Below are 23,084 nucleotides of genomic sequence, written 5' to 3' on the forward strand. Positions count from 1 at the left end.
CTGAGAATTGGTGGGATTCACAGCAGGGGGTGGACTGTTTTGATTTGAGCACTCCCCAGGTGATCTCCTTGCTTTTTTCTATTCCTGCTTTGATTGCACTCTTTTCTTCTGATTAAGGTGTGTGAGATGTCTTTTATTGTTATTTGAATTATTGTCCCTCCATATGAGTTCTGAGAGACATTTGTGCAATTCGCAGATCTGAATTGTGGAATCTGGCTTTCTTTTAAGGCTCTGCTCGATCAATCTCTTATTTGGTCAATCACTGCCTTTATTTTCCCCACAGGATGTACATCCAAACAAGAAAGAGGATATTGAACTTTCCCTTCTCTTCTCCTCTCTCCAATTCCTTTGTTTTGTTTTCCCTGCATTTCCCTCTCAACTTAAATTGCCAAACAAACTGGAAAAGAGAAAAGCTCATTCATGAAGTTCTAAATTCCGGGGTATCTACCTCATTGATCCCTCCACATGGAGGAGATTATGAAGGTGGAGATGAACAGTGGAAAGTGCATGACTATGAAGTGTTCTTGAGTTTTAGAGGAAAAGACACTCACAAAGGTTTCACTGATCATCTTTATGCTAGTCTTGTCAACGCAGGAATTCACGTATTTAGAGATGATAATGAGCTCCATGTTGGTGAGGTGATTGGTTCGGAGCTTCTTAGAAGTACTACAAATTCTAAGATTTCGATCCCAATTATCTCGGAGAATTACGCTTTTAGCAAATGGTGCCTTTGCGAGTTAGCTCAGATATTGAAGTACAGGAGAAGTGGAGGACAAATAGTGTTGCCAGTATTTTACAAAGTAAAACCTTCACACCTACGACATCTTACAGGGAGATTGGGAGATGCTATCAATGCACATAAGAAGGATTCAGATGATACGGTTGTGAAAGAATGGGAAGAAGCACTCAAAGAAGTCAGCAACTTGAAAGGATGGGAATCAGAGAAAATTGACAATGGGTACATTATTCACCACTAGAACATTTTTTTTTTTTTTAATTTTCATGATTAGATCTTACTTGAAAAATACCATAGATGTTGCCATCATATACTGAATTTCAATGTTATATGACAGGCACGAAGGAGCTTTGGTCAAAAGTGTTGTCACGAAAGTTATGAGCGAATTAAAAACACTTTTCCTCCTAAATGTTCCAGAACAGTTAGTTGGAATTGATGATCATGTGGAACAAATTATGAGCTCAATAGATGGTGAATTCAATGATACAAGGATTATTGGAATCTATGGAATGGGTGGCATTGGTAAGACAACTCTTGCAAAAATGTTATACAACAAACTCTCTAGTCATTTTGAGCACCGTAGCTTTGTGGCAAACATTCGAGAAACATCTCAGCGAAAGGGTATTGAATGCTACAAAAGCAGCTGATTTCTGACATAATAGGATTTCCGTATGATGTTTCTAATGTTGATGAGGGAATTAGTGTCATCAAATTTTGATTTAGACATAAGAAAGTCCTCGTTCTTCTAGATGATATGGATGCCAATACTCACTTATATGCTTTGGCTGAAAATAGTAGTTGGTTTGAAGCAGGAAGTATAATCATCATAACATCTAGAAATAAGAGTATTCTTGACAAGGCTAGGGCGGCCCCCATGTATCAACTCGATGAGTTGCCTTTGGATAAATCATTGACTTTATTTAGTAGACATGCATTTTGAAAGGATTATCCTCCAAGTGATTATAAGGTTATCTCTTGTGATGTCGTATCAACTACGGGAGGGCTTCCTTTAGCTCTTGAAGTTATAGGTTCATTCTTATGTGGAAAGGGAGAAGAAGTATGGAAAGATACATCAAAGAAATTAAAGAAAGTGCTTGATAAGAAGGTGCAAGAGACATTGAGGATAAGTTACGATGCCTTGGATTATGAGGAGCAACAGATATTTTTGGATATTGCATGTTTTTTTACTGGATCATCTAAACAAAGTTTGACCTATATGTGGGAAGCCTATGATTTTTACCCAGAGAAGGGGATTGAAGTATTGCGCCTTATGTCCCTAATTAAAATTGACAAAGACGGCAAGCTAATGATGCATGATCAACTGAGAGATCTTGGAAGGTAAATCGTTCGTCTAGAAAATCAGAAGGAGCCTGAAAAGCGTAGTAGATTATGGAATCATGAGGAAGTTGTAGATGTGCTCGATAACAACAAGGTAAAAGTTTTCTCTACTAGTTTGAGTCAGTCAATGTGAGTCCATCTTCTCTTTCTTGTTTGAGATAAAATTATTGTCAGTCCCAACTTACCAAAACTTGCCACTTCTGCCAGCAGAAGAGCTCTTTCGATTAATTGTTGTTCTTGCCTGATTCTAGGACATCATTGAGGAGCCATTTCTTGGTCCTTGATGATTGACATGATGAATAGAGTCTCCTTTGGTATCTTCAATACCAAAAAAAACAAACAAACGAACGAACGAACAAACGAACAAACTACATATCTATTTGATGCACACGCTGGATGTTTGGATTCTTCTTCTGCTTCATTGTGAGGACTTTCCTTTCTTTTACCTTTCACCGAGCATTGACTTATGATTTGTTTGCTATGATAAATAAGACCTCCGTTAATGATTAGCTCTCCTGGTTCCTGTATTTTTCAAGTTGGGTAAAGTATAGATTTAGTTCCCTAAGTGTATCTGGTTGTGCGATTTAGACCTCTAATTGTTTGCTTTCTTGACTCAATGTAGTTGTTATCTTTCACAATTTGTGCAATCGAATCCTTTGTTGTTGAGTTAACACTACCAACTTGGCAATGTGACTATCATGTTTATTTATGGTATACACGCAACTGTGTAATATAACCCTCTAAACATATGTTATTTTCATTCTATAGACTTTTCATAATAGTGGATTATTTTTCAATTTGCAAGTACATTTTTTTCGTTATAATGGATAATTTTAATATGAATCCCCTGATAACATTTATTTAGCACATTTAAGCTATAATGTCATAATAATTATTTGTACATTGTTCAACTCTTAGTGAGCATCTTATTTAGCAAAGATTTAAATGTTCATATCATCATTTGTTAATTATGAGCTGTCATATTATCCAATTTTTTCATCCATCTTTTATTTATCAAGAATGACATTCTTGTTTTCATTTGCTATTGAGAATTGCAAACAAGGTACACCAAAATCAAAAAGAAAAAAGAAAAAAAGGGGGGCATTTTTACAATTGGGATTCTTTTATTCAGATACATGTTTTGATGGCAAGTTCGATAGATGTATCTGGACTATAAGAGTCATGTTGTTTTGCAAATGGAAGATATAAGTTAGGGGTGTTTTTTCACAAATAAATGGCATGAATTTTGATAGATATATTGAAGTAGTGTGTCCATGATGAAAGGCCTTCTACTGTAATTTTGAGAGGACACAACTTTTGGGCATTTAAAAAGTGCAAATTACAGAGGACATAATTGGACGAGCAAAAGTTCGGGAGCACCCTCCTGAGCTTCACATTTTTACGTGGATTGGATAAATAATGCAACCACAACATGTCACTGCACGAAGTTGAAAGTGAAAAGCCCACGCCATAATAGTGTGATAGCAAATTTGAAATCATGTCGTCTTTTCTTGTATATAGTTGCTCTCATCCCATCATTCAAAACTTACCGTCTAAAATGTTTCTTAATTGCAGGGCAGTAGTAAGATTGAGGCCCTTCGTCTTGGCAAATATGACAGGCAAAAAAGCTATAGAGCTGAACAATTTAAAGAACTGACAAACTTGAGGTTCCTTCATGTGAACGGTGCAAATTTCACCGGAGATTTCCAAAACTTGCTTCCTCAATTAAGATGGTTTCACTGGGAAGGTTGTCGCTTGGATTTCAAAATAGCCAACTTACATCCAAAGAAATTAGTCATGCTCAATCTGTCGGGGAGTGGGATTTCGGAGGAATGGGGAGGATGGGATTCCCTAAAGGTAAGATCTATAGAAGGCATATCCCATCTGAATAATCACATGTTGACGGGTCTAATCAAACCAAGTTCTTTTTTCTTTCCTTCAAGAAGGTTTCATATCGTTACTCAGACAATGGATGTTCTTGGGACAAGGACCCCTCGAGTGCCAAAAGTTGGCACAAAGGGATACTTAAGTGCTAAAAGCTACGAAAGGTACACTTAAGTGCTAAAATCGGAAAGAAATGGATCACTGAGTGCCAATTCGGCCAAAATCGGCCAAAATGCCGACGTGGCATTTTTCCGGCGAACCGAGCCCAAAACGACGCCGTTTTGCACGCACGACATGGCCTAAATAATGCAAAAACGATGTCGTTTTTTACTCATGTGATAAAAATAATATAAAAATTAAATAAATTAAATTTAAAAATAGATTTAGTTAAAATATTAAAAAATAATAAATTTAAAATTACATTTAGTTAAAATATTTAAAAAATAATTTTAAAATTAAATTTAGTAAAAATATTAAAAATAATAATTTTAAAATTAAAAATTTTTAATTCTTTTTAAAAATAATAATTTTAAAATTAGATTTAGTTAAAATATTAAAATAATAATTTTAAAAATAAATTTAGCTAAAATATTTTAAAATAAAAATTTTAAAATTAGATTTAGTTAAAAAATTAAAAAAATAAAATTAAATTTAGTTAAAATATTTAAAAAAATAATTTTAAATTTAAAAAAATTAAAAATAATTTTAAATTAAAAAAATTAAAAAAATTATCAAAAGTTTATAAATTAATAAAAGGAGGGGCGGTGGCTGAGGGTAGCCTTAGCCATCGCCCCCTTCTTTTAATTTTTTTAATTTTAAAATTATTATTTTTAATATTTTAATTAAATTTAATTTTAAAATTATTATTTCTTAATATTTTAACTAAATCTAATTTTAAAACTATTATTATTTTAATTTGTTTTATTTTTTAAAGTTATTATTTTTTAATATTTTAATAAATTATTTTTTAAATTATTTTTTTAAAATTTTTTTAACTAAATCTGATTTTATTTTTTTTTTGAAATTTTTAACTAAATCTAATTTTAAAATTTTAGTTTTTTTTTAATTTTTAATTTTTAAAATTATTAATTTTTAATATTTTAACTAAATTTAATTTTAAAGTTATTTTTTTAATTTTTTAACTAAATTTAATTTTAAATTTTTTAAATTTATTTTAATTTTAAATTTTTAAATTTTTAATTTTTAATATGTTAACTAAATTTTATTTGAAAATTATTTTTTAAATATTTTAACTAAATGTAATTTTAAAATTATTATTATTTTTATATTTTAACTAAATTTAATTTTAAAATTATTTTTTTATATTTTAACTAAATGTAATTTTAAATTTATTATTATTTTTTATATTTTAACTATTAAAATTATTATTTTTTAATATTTTAACTAAATCGAATTTTAAATTTAATTTATTTAATTGTTATATTATTTTTTTGCCATGTCAACCCAAAGCGACGCCGTTTTCGCATTATTTGCCATGTCAAGATACAAAACGGCGTCGTTTGGATTCACTTCGCCGGAAATTGCGTCGGAAAAATGCCACGTCAGCCTTTTGGCCGGACTTTGGCGGAGTGGGAACTTAAGTGATCCGTTTTTCTTCTGAATGCGACACCTGCAGTGTACCTTTCAGAACAAGACTGAGTGTCCCTTTGTGCCAACTTTTAAGACTTGAAGCGTTTTTATCCCGATGTTCTTCTAATATTAGAGGAATTTAGAGGCACCTAAATATAGCGTAAGCTTTTGCCCCTTAATATCTTAACAACCAGTCATGCTTAACTTTTTGAATTATATTAATTAACATCTATTAAAATTATAATTACAATATTAGCCCCATCTTTATTTTTTTAATCTAAATGGTTAATGGCTTCTAAGTTAACGTCTCCGCATATAAAGGTATGTCTGTTTAATGTCCAGTATCAATCGTCTTTCACGGAGAAACAAAAACTCCGTCACAAAGTGACTTCTGTTGTACATATATATTAAAATTCTAAATTTATTGTTATCTTAGAGTAATAAATATAACTTATGAATTGCTCGACTTGTTGCATGCAATATTTTAATCCATGATAATTGTTGATAATTGAAGTCACTAAATAACACAATTATAAAGTAGTAATGTTATAAGAGTAATAAAATTATCCTTCCACTGGAATTTAAATATTTTTAATATAACATTTTTTTTAATATCTTGTACATATAACATTTCAAAACTGATTTTCAAAATAATACTAGCCGTTTCTATTTAATTTCATTCTGCTGAAGGAAGACGTGGTGCCCGATCAATATGCGTCTCTTTTCCATTTGTATTTGTCATCTGCCTTTTGATAAATAAATAAATAAAAAGTTGCTTACGCCTAGTCAAATATATATTTTCTTTGAAATGTTATCCTAAAATAAATAAGGTTAGCAGTTCTACATTCCTGGCATTTTTTTATCAATAAATATGCTTAAAAAATTTATATTTTTTTTCTTTGAAATGTTATCCGAAAATAAATGAGGTTAGCAATTGTACATTCGACATGTTTTTAATCAATAAATATGCTTAAAAAAATTTATATGTTGGTGCAACCAAACCGTACTACTAGAAAAATCTAAAATTAAAAAAGAAAACTATGCAGTAAAGCATGGGTATTATTGAGGAATTTTAAAAAGTCTTAAAAAAAGAAGTAGTGGAAAATCACACTTCGTAATGGTCTGGTCTCACTGAGCTATCCTTTCTCTTTCTTTCAGATGGCAACTAAGCTCAGAGTTCTAAACCTCTCGTATTGTCAATCTTTGAGAAGAACTCCCGAGTTGTCTACTTTCGAAAATTTGGAGAATCTGATTCTTGAACATTGTGAGTATTTGAAAGAGATTCATCCTTCTATTGGGGACATCAAGACCCTCGTCTCTTTGGATGTCAGGAAATGTTATAGACTGAAGGGGCTACCGGCGGGAGTAGGTAGAATGAAAGAATTGAGGGAGCTTCTCTTAGATCATGCTTGGCTTATACAAGATATTCCTATTTCGAGGGGTTGTTTGATGAAGCTGGAGACTCTAAGTGCCTCATTTTGTAGACGACTTGTTCAACTTCCAGAATCCATGGGTTCCCTTGTGTCTTTAACTGAATTAAACCTATCTCATTCAAGGAGCAAAGATTTGCTTGAATCCATGGACTCTCTTGTGTCATTGACTCAGTTGGACCTATCTTGTTCAAGGATTATTGAATTACCTAAATTGATGAGCTCCCTTGTGTCATTAACTGAGTTGAACTTATGTGTGACACAAATCACAGAATTACCAAATTTCATTGGTTCTTTGAAGGAGCTTGAGACTCTTAATGTCTCTTGCTGTGCATTGCTAGCCCGCATACCCAGCTCCATAGGCCAACTAGCATCTCTTCAATACTTGTCATTACAGGAATGTCGATTGTTGAGAGAAATTCCCGATTCTATCGGAAAGTTGGCTTCATTGACTAAGATAAATTTACATTGGACAGCAATTGAAGAATTGCCAGAATCCATTGGTTCTTTAAAGAAGGTCCGGATAATTGATGCCTCTTACTGTGCATCATTAGCTCGCATACCCAGCACCATAGGCTAGCATCTCTGAAGTTCTTGTTCTTACAGGGATGCTGCTCATTGAGAGAAATTCCCGATTCAATCGGAAAGTTAGCATCATTGACGGAGCTGCATTTAAAATGGACAACAATTGAAGCATTACCTGAATCAATTGGTTCTCTAAAGGAGCTCAAGACTCTTAATGTCTCTTGGTGTAAATCATTAACCCACATACTCGGCTCTATAGGTGACCAAGTATCTTTGAAGCACTTGTTATTACATGGATGCCACTTATTAAAAGAAATACCAAATTCGATCGGAAAATTGGCATCATTGACTAAGTTAGACCTATCTGAGACATGGATTGAAATATTACCAGAATCCATTGGTTCTCTGAAGGAACTTGAGACTCTTGATGCCTCCAATTGTGTATTGTTGGCCCACATTCCTAGCTCCATAGGCCATCTATCATCTCTGTCTCTCCTTGATCTGAGGAAATGCCATAAGCTCACTCAACTTCCAGAATCCATGGGCTCCCTTATGTCGTTAACTCGGTTGTATCTATCTTGGACAGGAATTGAAGAATTACCAAAATCCATTGATTCTTTGAAGAAGCTCAAGATTCTTGATACCTCTAATTGTGCATCATTAACTTGCATATCCAGTTCCATAGGCCATCCGGCATCTTTATAGTGCTTGTCATTACAGAAATGTCAATCATTGAAAGAAATTCTTGTTCTATCAAGAAAGTTGGCATCATTGATTGAGTTGGACCTATAAGAGACAGGGATCAAAGAATCACCATTCTCTGAAGGAGCTCGAGACTTTAAATGCCTTTAGTTGTACTTTTTAGCTTGTATACTAGGTGTCATTTGCTATAGAGCATCTTTGTCTCTCCTTGACTTCAAGAAGTGCCATAAACTAGCTCAACTTCTAGAATCCATGGGCTCTTTTGTGTTGTTAAGGCAGTTGTATCTATTTGGGACAAGGGTTGAAGAATTACTCAAATCCATTAGTTCTTTGAAGATGATCAAGACTCTTGTTGCCTTTAACTGTGTCTCATTAGTCTGCATACTTAATAGGTCATCTCGCATCTTTGTAGTGCTTGTTATTATCGAGATCACTCATCGAGAGAAATTCATTATTCGATTGGAAAGCTGGCATCATTAACTGAGCTAGACCTTTGTGAGAGGATTGAAGAATTACCATACTATGAAGGTTATGAATGAGCTTAAGACTCTTGATGCCTCTAAATGTGCATCGTTGACCCGCATAGCTAGCTTCATAGGCCATCTAGTATCTCTATATTTCTTTGGCCATAAACTTGCTCAACTTCCAAAATCCATGGCCTCCATTATGTTGTTAGCTTAGTTGTACCTATGTTGGATAGGAATTGAAGAAATATCAGAATCCATTGGTTCTCTTAAGGAGCTCAAAGCCCTTGATGCCTCTAATTGTCATCTTTAGCTCATATATCCAGCTCCATAGGCCATCTAGCATCTCTATCTCTATTCAACATAAGAAAAGCCATAAATTTGCTTAACTTCCAGACTCCACAGGCTCTCTTATGTCTCTACAACGCTTGTTATTATAAGGATGCTGTTCGTGGAAATAGATCCCTGAGTTGATTGGAAAGTTGGCTCCTTTGACTCAGCTAGATTTAAAATATATAGTGATTGCAAAATCACCAAAGGGGATCTATAGAATTTCAGGACCTTGAAAATTTGTGGAACTCACATAGCACAATTACCTAGTGCCATTGGAATGTTGGCAAAACTTCAAAATGTCTAAGGAAACTGGTTACAAATTGCAAGAATTTAGCTTAAATTCAAGACCTTGATGGATTATGATCCCTGGATAATTTGGGTATTTCTAGGTGACGTTCATTAGACAATCATTGGATTTGTCAAATTTAAATAATCTAAAAAAAATTCTATACTGCAAACTGTAAGAACCAAGTTCCAATTCAAGGCCTTGGTGGATTAGAATCCTAAAATGATTTGAATAAACTTACTGTACTTCTAGATTGCATAAACTCCCTCGTGTCTCTACGACACTTGTTATTATAGAATGCTGCTCCGCTAGAAAGATCCCCGACTTGATCAGAAAGTTGGATCATTGACCGTGGTTTAAATAATTGTTACATGTGACAGCTTGGAAATTTTCTGGGGTTCCCCTCCTCCAGGATGTTAGGGGCCAAGAGAAATTGTTGGGCCATACACCAAGTGGTCACAAATACTGTCTCGTACATTTTGGAGGTTAAAATATGGTCCTGAACGAAGTTTTGTTATTTAGTTAAGCGAAATTTATGCATGAGATGGTTGAAACAGAAATGCGGACTACATAACTTCTGCCTAAATGACGTACCCCCCCCCCAGTTATAATCATTTTAAACAGAGCCAAACAATAAGCCTTTCTCAATGTTTTGTGACCAAGCAAACTTGACCTCGCATATCACGTCATTTAGTGACTTCAAGTATCTCTAGCTCTCCTCTATCCTGAGGCAGTATTATTTATGAAGATTTATGTAACAAGCTAGAGCTCAATGCAGTATCTCAAATTCAATTGGTAAAGATTAGAATGTGTGAGAATTCGCTAATACCATAATGACTTCTAAAGTTAGGAATCACATAGGTAAACCATTTTCAGCAGCTTTCTTACAGAGGTTAGCGTACTCTTAAAGCTGCCTTTTATCGGGCAAGCTACTCAACAAATCTCCCTTGCCATATTCGTGAACGATGAGGTTGTCGATAAGCATATTGGTTGGCTTTTATTATTCCATAACCAGTTCACCTTACATGTCCTAACAGACGCATTTTCTTTGGTAAGGTGAAATCTGCAACTGTGTAATACAGATTAAATTTGTATCTCCATGTAAAAATGATTTGTGCAATGTTGCAGCAGGCTATGCAACACATTGACCAGACACCTGATCTTGAGACCAAGATGAAGCCTATTAAAACACTTAACCCTGCCGCTACTGGGAAGGTGAAAATATGAAATCAAACTCTGTTGCAGCTTATGTTCATGAATAATCTGTTTTTCCTTGTCCAAAAAATATGAATGGGTTGAATTGCAGTCGAAACTTTTGGAGCAGCGGCAAATACGGAGAAATTGCCTTTATCCTTTAACAAGTACAAGATTTTTGTATTGCTCTTAGCCGTTTATGCACTATTGCTATTGATGGTTTTATTATTATTGTGATGGGTCTAAGTTGGCCCGTCTGCCCATGTTGGGCCTAAAAGCCCGGTCCACAAGATTAGGGCCCATGGATGAAAGAATATGATGAAGGAACACGTTTCTTTTTGGAGGGGACGTATATAAGGGGAAATAAAGAGAGAGGAACACACCTTTTGGTATAATGTGCGTTCCTCCTCCCTCTCTCCCTCAAAAACGTTCCAAAAAGAAAGAACAGTGCGCAAGAGGCGACACCCATCTTCCCTTCAAGACGAATTGACATAATCAGATCTAAAGGGATCAGAATTTCTTCCTCGATCTTCAGCATTAGTGTTTAATCTGTGGCTAACAAGGTACGCTCGATTCCATGGTATGCTTTAGGATCGGTGATACATGTTTTTCCCGGACTCGTCTTCTGCACAAGTTTAGGGGTTTGATTTAGTGTCGAATCCAGTTTCAGGGAATCCAACAATCCCAACATTGGTATCAGAGCCGTAGTTCTTGTTTCCCAATCATTTTCCATGTTTTTCCCGACCCCTTTCATGTTTATCGGCCGACATCGATCGGGGCGAAAAATCCTGACACCTGAGCACTGTTCATCCATTTTTTCGAGTTTCTGTAAGTCAAAATCGTTTTCTGATGGCGTTGGATGGAAGGTCTCATCGAGACGAGCGCGACGAGTGGCGGAACGCTGCCAAAGGCAGCCGGACGCGCCCCCACTCGCAGCCGGAACGAACCGACGTTGCACGCGCCGATTCGCAGGGGAAGGCGTGTGCATCGCACGTGCGCGCGCGATCGACGCGCGCACATGCAACGTGTGCGGTCGCTGGCGCGTGCCACACGTGTCGGCTGGTCCGTCCGACCCGACCCAACTGGCCCGACTGGTTCGACCGGTCCGTTCGGTCCGACCGGCCCGCCCGACTTGGCTGACCGTTGACCGTTGACCCGTTGACTCCGACCGTTGACCTCAACCGTTGACAAAAAAATAAAGAATCTGTTTCTTTTTCAATTATGTTTATGTGGGTTATAAGTAATCCATTTTTTTATTCTGCATTTGTTGCATGAATCATGGAAAATGATGTATTTTCCCTTATGTTTATTTTGGATTATAAGTGATCCATTTTTAGTTCTGCATTTGTTGCAGGAACTATGATGCGTTGTGCACGAATACTTGCATTCCCGAGAACGGAAGAAGGAAGTGCAAGACTTAAAAAGCTGATGACAGAGTTAGCTAATTATCGGTGGCATAACGGTGATTTAGTATCATATGTGGTCAGGGTCAATTAGATGATACAGGAAATCATTTGGAATGGTTATCTTATGCCGGATTTTGAGAAGGTGCCTGCCTTGATGAACACTCTTCCACCTGAATGGCAAACAGTGTTAGATCACCTATGGGAGGTCAACGTGGTCCCGGGTTATAGGAGGCTAGTAGTAGATTTTGTAAGAGAGTGCTATAGGATTGAGTTAACCAAAACTTCAACCCTTAGATTGAGCGCCACATGGCGTAGAGTGAATGCGCCTTGGAGGCGACATGAAAGCTCTCCAAAAGTTTTTCCATAGTTGGCAAATGTGCCTTAAGTTTTCTTAAATATTTTGACTGATAGATTAGAACGGACATTCCCTATTTATTTCTTAGATTAGTTTGAGATGTTTTGGGTGTAAATATCTCTTTCTATGTTGATATTTTCCTCGGTATATATTACTTAGTATAGTGGATAGTTGTATTATGTGAAAGCATTATTATTCTATTGGATGTCAAATATTATTTGCTTTCTGTTAATTGTTGATTGCTGTGGGTAGTTCATAGAAATTTTTGTAACTTCATAGAATTTATTTTGCATAAGACAATTATATTAATAATAATTTTAAGTTAGGATTTTTAGAGGATGATTGGAAACATAGTGACCTTTTGATTCTGAAACCTTACTTGAAATTGTTCATTGATATGATGGGTCTGCGCAAAGTGGATGCATAAATGATAGGCATTAATTATTCGTGCATATATGTCTGATGTGTTCAGATCGATGGTTTCAGCAACTAAGAACGTAATTACTGATATGAACGGTAACAATTGTGAAATATTGAATATGAAGATTCAATATGTGCTAGAAAAGCAAGCACTAAAAGCTCTTGACCATGTTATGGAAGATCTTGAAAATGCCGTACGCCACCTTGAGCTAGTAGAGGACCGTCTAACGGCATTTGAGTCGAAAATAGACATTTGCAATGCTGGTTTTAGCTCAGAAATGGCTTTGAGCTCTAAGTGCAAGCGTATTGATTCGTTCAATATGTGGGAATACAAAGGATCAAGTCCTTATTGCAAGAAATTAAAAGTTGACCAACACAAGAGAGGAAAACATCCTCAAGTGAAGAAAATGTCAAGGGTGAGGTGTTACAATTGTGACAAGAAAGGTCACTATGCTCGCAACTGTTGTGAGCCGAAAAAGGTAAACACCTCTTGTACATTTGAGAACTTTGCTTATGTGTCAAGCTCTGTATTATTGGCTGAATCCAATCCTTTGTGGACTGTAGATTCAAGAGTGACAGACCATGTTGCGAAGGATAGAGAATCCTTCGTTGAATTCCGACGAGTACCAACTGGAACTAAGTGGATTTATGTGGGAAATAACTCTAGAACTGAAATTAAAGGGATTGACATCTGCCAATTGAACATGCGTGGTGGTCGCACCTTGTTCCTACATAATGTATTATATGCTCCGGGGATTCGTCGAAATTTTGTATCTGTTTTGGTATTGGTCAAGCTTGGTTTTAATATGAACTTCCGTAATAGCAGTGTAGATTTGTATTTGGATTCAAACTACTATGGCTGTAGTTATTTTCTGGATGGTTTCATTGTATTAGATATTGACTATGTTAATGCAAATGTTTGTTATTCCCTTCTCACGTCTCCTAATTCATATGATAATGATATGAATGTGTGGCATGCTAGACTTGGTCATATTGGTCAATAACGTATGAATAGACTAGCCAAAGAGGGCTTGTTGGGCAATATTGAAAAAGTCAATTTGCTCATATGTGAGCATTGCTTAGTAGGGAAAACGACAAGGAAACCATTTGGAAAAGGTAAAAAAGCTGAATTTCCTCTGCATTTAATCCATTCTGACGTCTGTGGTACAATGAATGTGAGGGGAAGGCATGGGGCTGTTTATTTCATCACTTTTATAGATGATTATACTCGATACGAATATGTCTATTTGATTTCTCATAAATCTGAAGCAATAAGTTATTTCAAAAGGTTTATGAACTTGATAGAAAATCAATTAGACAAGAAAATAAAAGTATTAAGATCTGATCGATGTCGTTATCTGATGAGTTCAGAAAATTATATGATGAAAAAGGAATAGAAAGATAGTTGTCTATTCCAAATACTCTTTAACAAAATGGTGTTGCGGAAAGAAGAAACAGAACCCTACTGGAAATGGTTAGGTCCATGATGGCGCATGCTAACTTACCTATCATTTTTTGGAATGATGCCTTGTTAACTGCTGCCTAGATACTTAACTGGGTGCCTTCCAAATCAGTTATTTCCACTCCACATGAGTTATGGACAAGTAGAAAACTGGACTTAAGTTTTCTTAAGCCATGGGGTTGTGCTACCTATACTCATGAGTCCTCTCACAAGTTTGGAAAATTTGATCCCAGAGAAAATAAGAGTATTTTCATAAGATACTCCGAACATTCGAAAGGGTATGTGTTCATAGGCGAGCAGGAAAGTGGGAGTATAATTGAATTTGAATCACGGGATGTCACATTCTTAGAGGATGAATTTCCTAAGAAGGGCGAAATAAGGGAAGATTACTCTCTATTTGAAACATTGGATCAAGATAATGATATTAGTGTAGTTCGTCCAAGTGGGAGTAATATGAGAAATGATGAATTGAATTCAACTCATTCTCAATTACAACCACATGATGAGACGACATCATCATTATCTAATCCTAGTGGGAGCATAACGGGGAATGATGTGCAAAGTGTACAATCTCCCAAATGGCGACCAAGTCGCCAAAGTATTCCCCGTCTACGTTTTGACATTGAAGTGCAAACTTTTATGGTTACTCCACAAGATGAGGATGAGCCAAGAAATATTAATGAGACTCTAAATTGCCCTAATAGGGAAAAATGGATTCATGCAATGGAAGAGAAAATGGAGTCAATGAAATCAAACCAAATTTTGGGAACTGGTTAATCTTCCAAAAGGACACAAAGCTATTGAGAACAAGTGGGTTCTCAAAATAAAGCGAAAAGCTGATGGCTCGATAGAAAGGCCTAAGGCTCGCCTTGTGGCGAAAGGGTATAATCAACAGGAATTAATTGATTATGAAGAAACATTTTCTCCTGTAGTAAGATTTACCTTGATTCGTATTATTCTGGCAATAGTGGCTAGTATGGATCTTGAGTTACATCAAATGGATGTAAAGACTGCTTTCCTCAATGGAGAATTAGAGGAAGAAATATATATATGGAACAACCTGTTGATTTCATTAAAGAAGGCCAAGAAGGAAATGTATGTCGATTTTGAGATCGATATACAGCCTTAAGCAGTCATCGAGACAATGGTATATACGTTTTCATAATGTCATAATGGCATATGACTTTACAATGATTGATGAGGATCATTGTGTATATATCAAAAGATCCAAAGATCAATTTGTGATCATATCATTATATGTTGATGATATACTAATTGCCGAAAGCAATGTGGAGTTTGTTAATACTATCAAGAGTTAGTTGTCTTCCAACTTTGAGATGAAGGATATGGGTAAGGCTGCATACATTCTTGGAGTTAAGATTTCAAGAGATTGTTATCTCTTTTGCAAGAAATATATATAAATAAGGTTCTTGAACAATTTCGTATGTAAGATTGTAAACCCATAGACACTCATATTGCAAAAGGTGAAGGATTGAGCCATGGACTGTGTCCAAAGACTCCACAAGAGAAAGAACAAATGAAACATGTTCCTTATGCTAGTGCTATTGGGAGCTTGATGTACGCTATGATGTGTATAAGACCTGACATATATTTTGCAGTTGGAATGGTGAGTAGATACCAATCCAACCCAGGTCAAGCATATTGGAAGGTCGTTAAGAGAATACTGAGGTATCTAAAGGGAACTGCTGATTATACGCTAAGTTATCAAGGAAAAGATCTGCGATTCTAAGGCTATTCTGATGTTGATTATGGAGGAGATTTAAATGAAAGGAAATCTACCTCTGGATTTGTTTTCTTACTAAATAATGGCGCCATGTGTTGGAGCAGTAAGAAACAAACGTGTATAGCCTTGTCCACGATGGAAGTTGAGTTCGTGGCATTATCAACAGCAGTATAAGAAGGTGTTTGGCTTAAGAGATTTTTTGGATCATTTAGGTGTTATTGAGAAAGCTGCAAGTCCATTATTAGTTAACTATGATAGCCAAGTAGCTATAGCGTACACCAAAGATCCAAAATATCATGGCAAGACTAAACACATAGATACCAAGTATAATTTTGTCAAGGATATGATTGCACGAAAAGATGTGAACTTACAGTACATATTACGCATAGAATGGTAGCAGATCCTATGACAAAGCCAATACCTAGAGATATGTTTTGTGGCCATATGAAATCTCTAGGATTGCATAGAGGCTGATGTACTGAATATTGCAATTTCCCTAAGTGTTCACATTTGATGAATTTGTGTTTTCATCATTAATGCCTATGAATCTTTGTTTGATCTTTATGCATCTTAATGCTTAGTGCATTACTTTAAGTTGAGAAAGTATGTCGGACAGATATAAGATTAGCCCACTCACACGGAAAATCGTCTCTATTTACTGTGAAATAAATAGAGATGAGACTGTTTTTAAGCTTATTATCTAGGTGATAATCGAGAGCTCAAGCTTAAAATACATAAGTTGCCTTAACTGAGTGTTAAGAAGAGGACATAATATTTACTATGTGCGAAAGTAAAATACCCCACATATTTTACTTTATCTGTCTAAGATGCCAGATGTGAGTTCTGATGAATTTTGTAAATGAGTAGATACGTGAACTCAAGTTAGACATTGGGTATATCTGAACTATCATCTGTACGGTATTGAAGGAATATACATATGCTCCATGGGAAATGAGTTAATACCGTAATACGTATTTCATACTACGTATGTATGAGACGATCAATAAGAGTGGTAAAAGTTTGATTTCAACTTTTATGCCATGTGAGACTCTTGAGGAAAAAGAGTTCCTCAATTTTAGTGCCCTCATGACTTTTATGTATTCTCAAGATTTCTATTTAGCGTTTGCTATCTTAGGATGTTGCCAATGGTCATGAGTTGATTCGATCAAATGGGACATTTCTAGAAAAGTAAGCTAAACTGAAATTGAGAGTTTGAAGGGAAGAGGAAGATCGAATTTGGAGAATCACATTATAGTTTTGTATTCACTGGTTAACCAATTATGATTGTCTTTAGAATAATCATAATTATGAATACAATATATATATATCATTGTTTAAAAGAGATTAAGAGAGATATAAATGTGGTCGATCGATCTAGGGTATTGCATATTAAATCTACTCAGAGTGTGATGCCCATTATGAGCTACTATATATTCCTAACAGATGTATGGCAATGAGCTCTCAAAGTATGCTGGTCGCACGGATTATTCATCAGTATGAATGTTGAAGAGAGGTAAAGAGGATCCTATTCGACCCACCATGTGCGAGTGGGAGATGATGGTTTTATTATTATTGTGATGGGTCTAAGTTGGCTCGTCCACCCATGTTGGGCCTAAAAGCCCGGCCCATAAGATTATGGCCCATGGATGAAAGAATATGATGAAGGGACACGTTTCTTTTTGGAGGGGACGTATATAAGGGGAAATAAAGAGGGAGGAACGCACCTTTTGGTATAATGTGCGTTCCTCCTCCCTCTCTCCCTCAAAAATGTTCCAAAAAGAAAGAACAGTGTGCAAGAGGCGACACCCATCTTCCCTTCAAGACGAATTGACATCATCGGATCTAACGGGATCATAATTTCTTCCTCGATTTTCAGCATTGGTGTTTATTTTGTGGCTAACAAGGTACGCTCGATTCTGTGGTGTGCTTTAGGATCGGTGATACATGTTTTTCCCAGACTCGTCTTCCGCACAAGTTTAGGGGTTCGATTTAGTGTCGAATCCAGTTTCAGGGAATCCGACAATCCCAACAGCTATGATTGTTTTTCTGATCGTTGGATTTTGCAGGTTCTTCTATGCTTAGATCGCGGGTATTATGTCCGTGCACAGATCCTTTCCAGGAAACTCAACCCCTAGTGTTTGATGCAAATCCTTCCAAAAAGAAGAAAAAGCCTAAAGAAAGTGAAAATATCGTGGAAGAAGCACCAGCTGATATTCCGCCACTTCTGGAGTTGAATCGGAAATAATATGAACCCATGATATGATGAATTGGTGTTTTGCTTATTCTGATGTTGTGTCTACTATTTTTTAACTAGAAAAATTTTCACCAACGAAGCACTTACTAGTATTCAAGGAATCAGGTTATGATTCAAGCCATGTGTTACGCCCTGACCATCGGACACGCAACAACCCTCTATCTCTTTGGTCATTTAATTGTGACGTCCCAAGAGGCGTCGCCGACCCATTCATTTAATCTTTTGATTATACACATATGGAAGCAAAAATAAGCATCTCCCAATCATTTATAAATAGCAGGGATAGCATAGAACACATATCAAAACACACTTTCATATAATATATACATTATACTTCAACTTAAACATCGAAGTTCACAATGACACATTTGCCTTGTGGATCCTTTCTGGGGTTCAGTCTAGCACCTCTAATACTATGAGGATGACCTCAAAAGTGATGCACCCCATGACCTCCTAATACCCTATTGGCTCCAAATACCATAGCTCAGGGTTGGGGTCCAGAAAACATATAAACAACTATGAGATAAAACTCAATGAGTAAGCTCCATAATCCTCATGTATGGAGGTAATTCGCTTCAGAATCACCCTAAATGTGCAACTTATCTATCAATGGTAGATCAATAGCAAAGCCTAAACTTCACCTTAACTATAATATGAAAGGATCTACCTCCTACATTCCTCTAGTCCTAACATAAGCATTGTCATCCACATACATCTCAATTCATAGAAAGGATTAATCAAGCATGCACATGCCATATAAGCCATCAAAATGCCATGTAATTCATGCAGACATCTCATGCAACTCATATAAATCCACGCCACATGTGTTCCAACTATGACATCGCTCTCAAAATATGCATTAGCACTCATGCCCTTTGCACAGTGTCATCTTGAGAATTGCATGGCATCCCATGCTACCATGTTACTCTGGAAACCATGCTTTCAAATTATTACGACCGCTCTCAGCCACGGCCAACCCAAAGGTGGGCGGTCTTCTAGCGTAAACGGGTATCGTCCTACCCCATCAGGCACGGCAACGTCCCACATACTCATACACATTAGGACAACATTCCATTAGAGGAGTTTCGTCTCAAAATCCATCCACGAACGACGTCCTGTTGACGTGGAGGCATCCGAACTTAATTGGATATCATCCCACATAATCATACGCATCAAGACGGAATCATCATCCCATATAATCATACGTATCATGGTATTTAAGTGATCACATGAGCATACCACCACTCAAATCAATTTCATATCTTCTTCATTAGTCGATGCAGGAGTGTGTAATGTTCATCCCACATGCAATAGCATTAAATGCACACCATCATGTTATGTTATCGTGTCACTTGATTACACTTCAGTCATGCATTCATAAGTAATCATACTTCTATCTCATAACACATTGCAACATAATATCACTTAACACTTAAACAATTACTCATTCCACATTATCTTACATATATACTCATTAGCCATGATCGTTGAATGCCCTGGATACTTACCATTATCCATCTTAAGTATTGTATGAGCAAACGTCATTTTTTGAGTTAACATTCCACAAGCACCAATCCTTTTTCGAATTTACAACATAGTGAAATACTTATCATAACAAAATAGGTGATCGCATATTAACATAAAATATTACTATAACATATCACATATTAACACAACATGCCACGATAGCTTATCGAGAGGGAAATTCGTCCAAAGTGGGGTAGAGAGAGAAAAAGTGAGAGAAATGAGGGAAATAAGGGAAAAATGAGGAAAACTTGGAAGAGAAGTTGCTAACACATTTAATGCCCTTGACTTAAAGTCCAATCCTGGGGAGCAAGGTTGAATCTCCACCATCCAATGGCGTAAACTTGGAGTGCAAGGATCCATCTTGATCCTCCATTGGCCATATGCTTCAAATAGTGGTAGGCTAGGTAGAATAGGCTAGATGATGTCATCTTCTCTCTTTTCCTCTCCCTTGGGCACCCTCATCCTCCTTTATACACGAAATTTTGTTTTATTAGACTTAGGCTTCTAAAAAGGGCAAAATGATAATTGCACTAAGCCATTTTACTACTCATGTGAGTTACTATTCATGCGCATGGGCCAAGCCCAAAGTGACCTAATTGTCTTAATGGGCTTGTCCTAGGCTTGATTTGTTATGGGCTTCTCATCTTGGGCCCTTTATGTGCAATTTTCCCAAACTAATCCAAAATGGGCTTTAGAGGGCAAAACTGTAATTTTTATGCATTTGGGCCCTTGTGGCCGAAATATAAAAGAAATGTGGCCCATTGGGCCTCTCCAAATTCATGGACCCTCTTTAGACTTCCAATTTTCGGCCCTATTTTTCCAAAGATCTGGGGTTTACCGATAAATAAATAATTTGATGAAGTAATGTTCAATGGTTGTCATGTAACCATGAGAGGTCAATTGCTCATTCCAAAGTATACAATCGTTTAGAATTGATTTAGGGTCGCTCATAATTAATATAGTAATTGTGCAAAATTACTTACAATCGATTATATACAACTTAAGATTATCCTTCATCGATTCTTATGGTTCAATTGTTAATCTATGGTTGAGTTCTCTAGTCATACTCATCGAAATCCTAAATTGTTTTTCCCAATAGATGTAACACTCTTGACTGATTCACAAACCAAGTTAAAGTCTAATTCTACTAATTACGCATTAATAAAAGTGAACTCCTAAATTTTCATTTTCAATTGGTTATCAAACTTTAACCAGGTTTGGCCCCTCTCGATATACTGTTCACTATCTCTCTCAAAGGTGCGACTAAAACACTATTCACCTGGTTATGGTTTTCTAGTTCAAGCCGAGGGTTCCAAGCGTCTGTTGGGCCAAGATTTGGGGGATAGCTTCGTCTGACCATCCTCTTCAACCTCACCGAACGATTTGCCCTGATATGTTCCACAAGTCCTACTATGATCGCCCCATGGTAGGGTTTGTTGGTTGATTTTTGGGTTTCTGCTATTCCTATGACCTCCTCATCTACTGAGGTTGCTAGCTAGGTAGGAAAAGTCCTTTTGGCTATGGATGGCTTAAATAGGCAAAGCCCCACAACCGTTCCCCTTAACCCCCCTTCTTCTGAGCCCATTGGGCATTTGAGTGCTCGCAAAGGAACTGCTCCTTCAACGAAGGACCAGCGGGGCCCTATCGCGACCTCTAATTGCCTGGCTAGACCTCAAGGGCGATCTAGGGCTAGACCCCTTTATAAGAACCTCCAATCTAGCAACCAGCATGGTAGAAGTTCCAAGCCACCTCCTGCCCGCTCCTAGGCCAATGTATAAGGCTTGTGACTAAGGGCTACGATCTGACTAATGTCCCTCCTTCATTCGTCGATAGCAAGCCCATTGTAAATCTGTCTGAGGAAGTTCTTGAGGCCACCGACCCAAAGTGGCATGAGTGCTTTGTTGGATACTATGTTGGGAAGAAGCTCCCATTCAAGCTCACGAAATCAGCATTACAGCATACCTGGGGTCAAAAACTGCTAGAAGTGATGGCTAATGACCAAGGTTTCTTCTTCTTTCATATTCCCGACCCAAAATTTCGAATGAAGATTCTTGAAGATGGGCCTCTAATGGTTGTTAGGATTCCTTTAATCATACAATAATGGAAACCTTTGCTAGAATTGAAAAAGGATAATCAATCTTCGGTCCCGGTCTGGAATAGACTGAAAAACCTTCCTTATGATCTAGTCGGTGTCGGGGATAAGTGCTATAGCAAGTGCTGTGGGAAAGTCTCTCTATGTAGACTAACGCACTAAACAAATGAAGATGATCTCTTATGCTAAAGTGTTCGTGGAGATATATGCTAAACAGCCAAGGTGTACCTCGGTAGATGTGGTTTTGAATGGGGTGTCGAGGTCGATAGATATCGAATTTGAGTGGAGACAAGTGGAATGTCCTACTTGTGGCACCTTTGGCCATAAGTGTGTGAGCCATCCAGCTATTACCACTCCGGAAGAGACTTCACAGCAAATCCAGCCCTCTGTCATGCCTACTACTGCTGATATGGATCCCGCCCTTGCTCCGATGGTGGAGGAACCTCCTCGAAGACTTGAGCCAGGCCAGAACCAAGTTAGGGGCAAGAAGAAAAAGTCGATGTTGGCGAAACATGGAGCGTAGTCTCATCCGGCCGTGACCAGCGAAGGAGGAGAAATCCTAAAATTGAAAGACACCGCCCCTCGGAAAGGTGGGCCATCTAATTATTCGCGGCATGCCCTGAGAGGGAATAAAATCCTTTCAAACACGGACGGTTTGTGACATCTCATATTTTCAGTCATGTTTTCAATTGAATAAATCGGGCATTTCATTAACGTGTCTATAGGGCTATTCTTAGAATTGATCATTCTAGAGATAACTAGACTATCTAGGGAAACTATTAAGAATTTTAAGGCAAATAAACTTGAGAATTCGATCAAGAATTAGCTTCTCCACCGTACTCATCTATCAAGATCATTACGGCACAGATATAAATCAATTTGAGATCAGATATAGGTTGGTTTGACTGAGATGTGTGGCTAATCGTGGGGAGATGTGTGGCTAATCGTGGGTGACACCACTAAATTGGAAAATTCTCATCGATCGAGACTAATATGATTTTACTGTCGTTTTGGTACCCTATGTTCGTAATTGAATTCTCGAGATTTTCATGACAATCGAGTGTCGTCATTGAGTCGAGTGGGTTCATTGTGGCTCGAAGAAAATCGACCACGGGTCATTTGCACTAAAAATTTCTGAAAGTTACCCGGTAGTCTAGGTCACGCTAAAAACGCGTCGAATGAAAATTAACTGTGAATTCGAACCCGATTTTAGAAATTGAAAGTTCTGTGGTGTCACGAGCTATTTTAAAAACATTGACTCAGTCTCATAAGATTTTTCAGAGATTTCGGGATTTTTACGGAAAATCGATTCGGAAGTTGCGAAAATTTACGGAAATTCGTA

General features: G+C 36.9%; 1 protein-coding gene across 1 annotated transcript; it reads left to right on the plus strand.

Moving 5' to 3' along the window:
• The first annotated feature begins 284 nt into the window (after positions 1-284).
• Positions 285-8,208, plus strand: LOC104439185 (disease resistance protein RPV1-like). The gene is made up of 6 exons (XM_039313814.1): positions 285-958; positions 1,074-1,258; positions 2,092-2,168; positions 3,650-3,931; positions 6,707-7,495; positions 7,585-8,208. The coding sequence occupies exons 1-6, from the start codon at positions 285-287 to the stop codon at positions 8,206-8,208; spliced, it is 2,631 nt and encodes an 876-aa protein (XP_039169748.1).
• Positions 8,209-23,084: the final 14,876 nt, after the last annotated feature.

Source organism: Eucalyptus grandis, chromosome 5 (genome assembly GCF_016545825.1).
Source record: "Eucalyptus grandis isolate ANBG69807.140 chromosome 5, ASM1654582v1, whole genome shotgun sequence".
Lineage (NCBI taxonomy): Eukaryota > Viridiplantae > Streptophyta > Magnoliopsida > Myrtales > Myrtaceae > Eucalyptus > Eucalyptus grandis.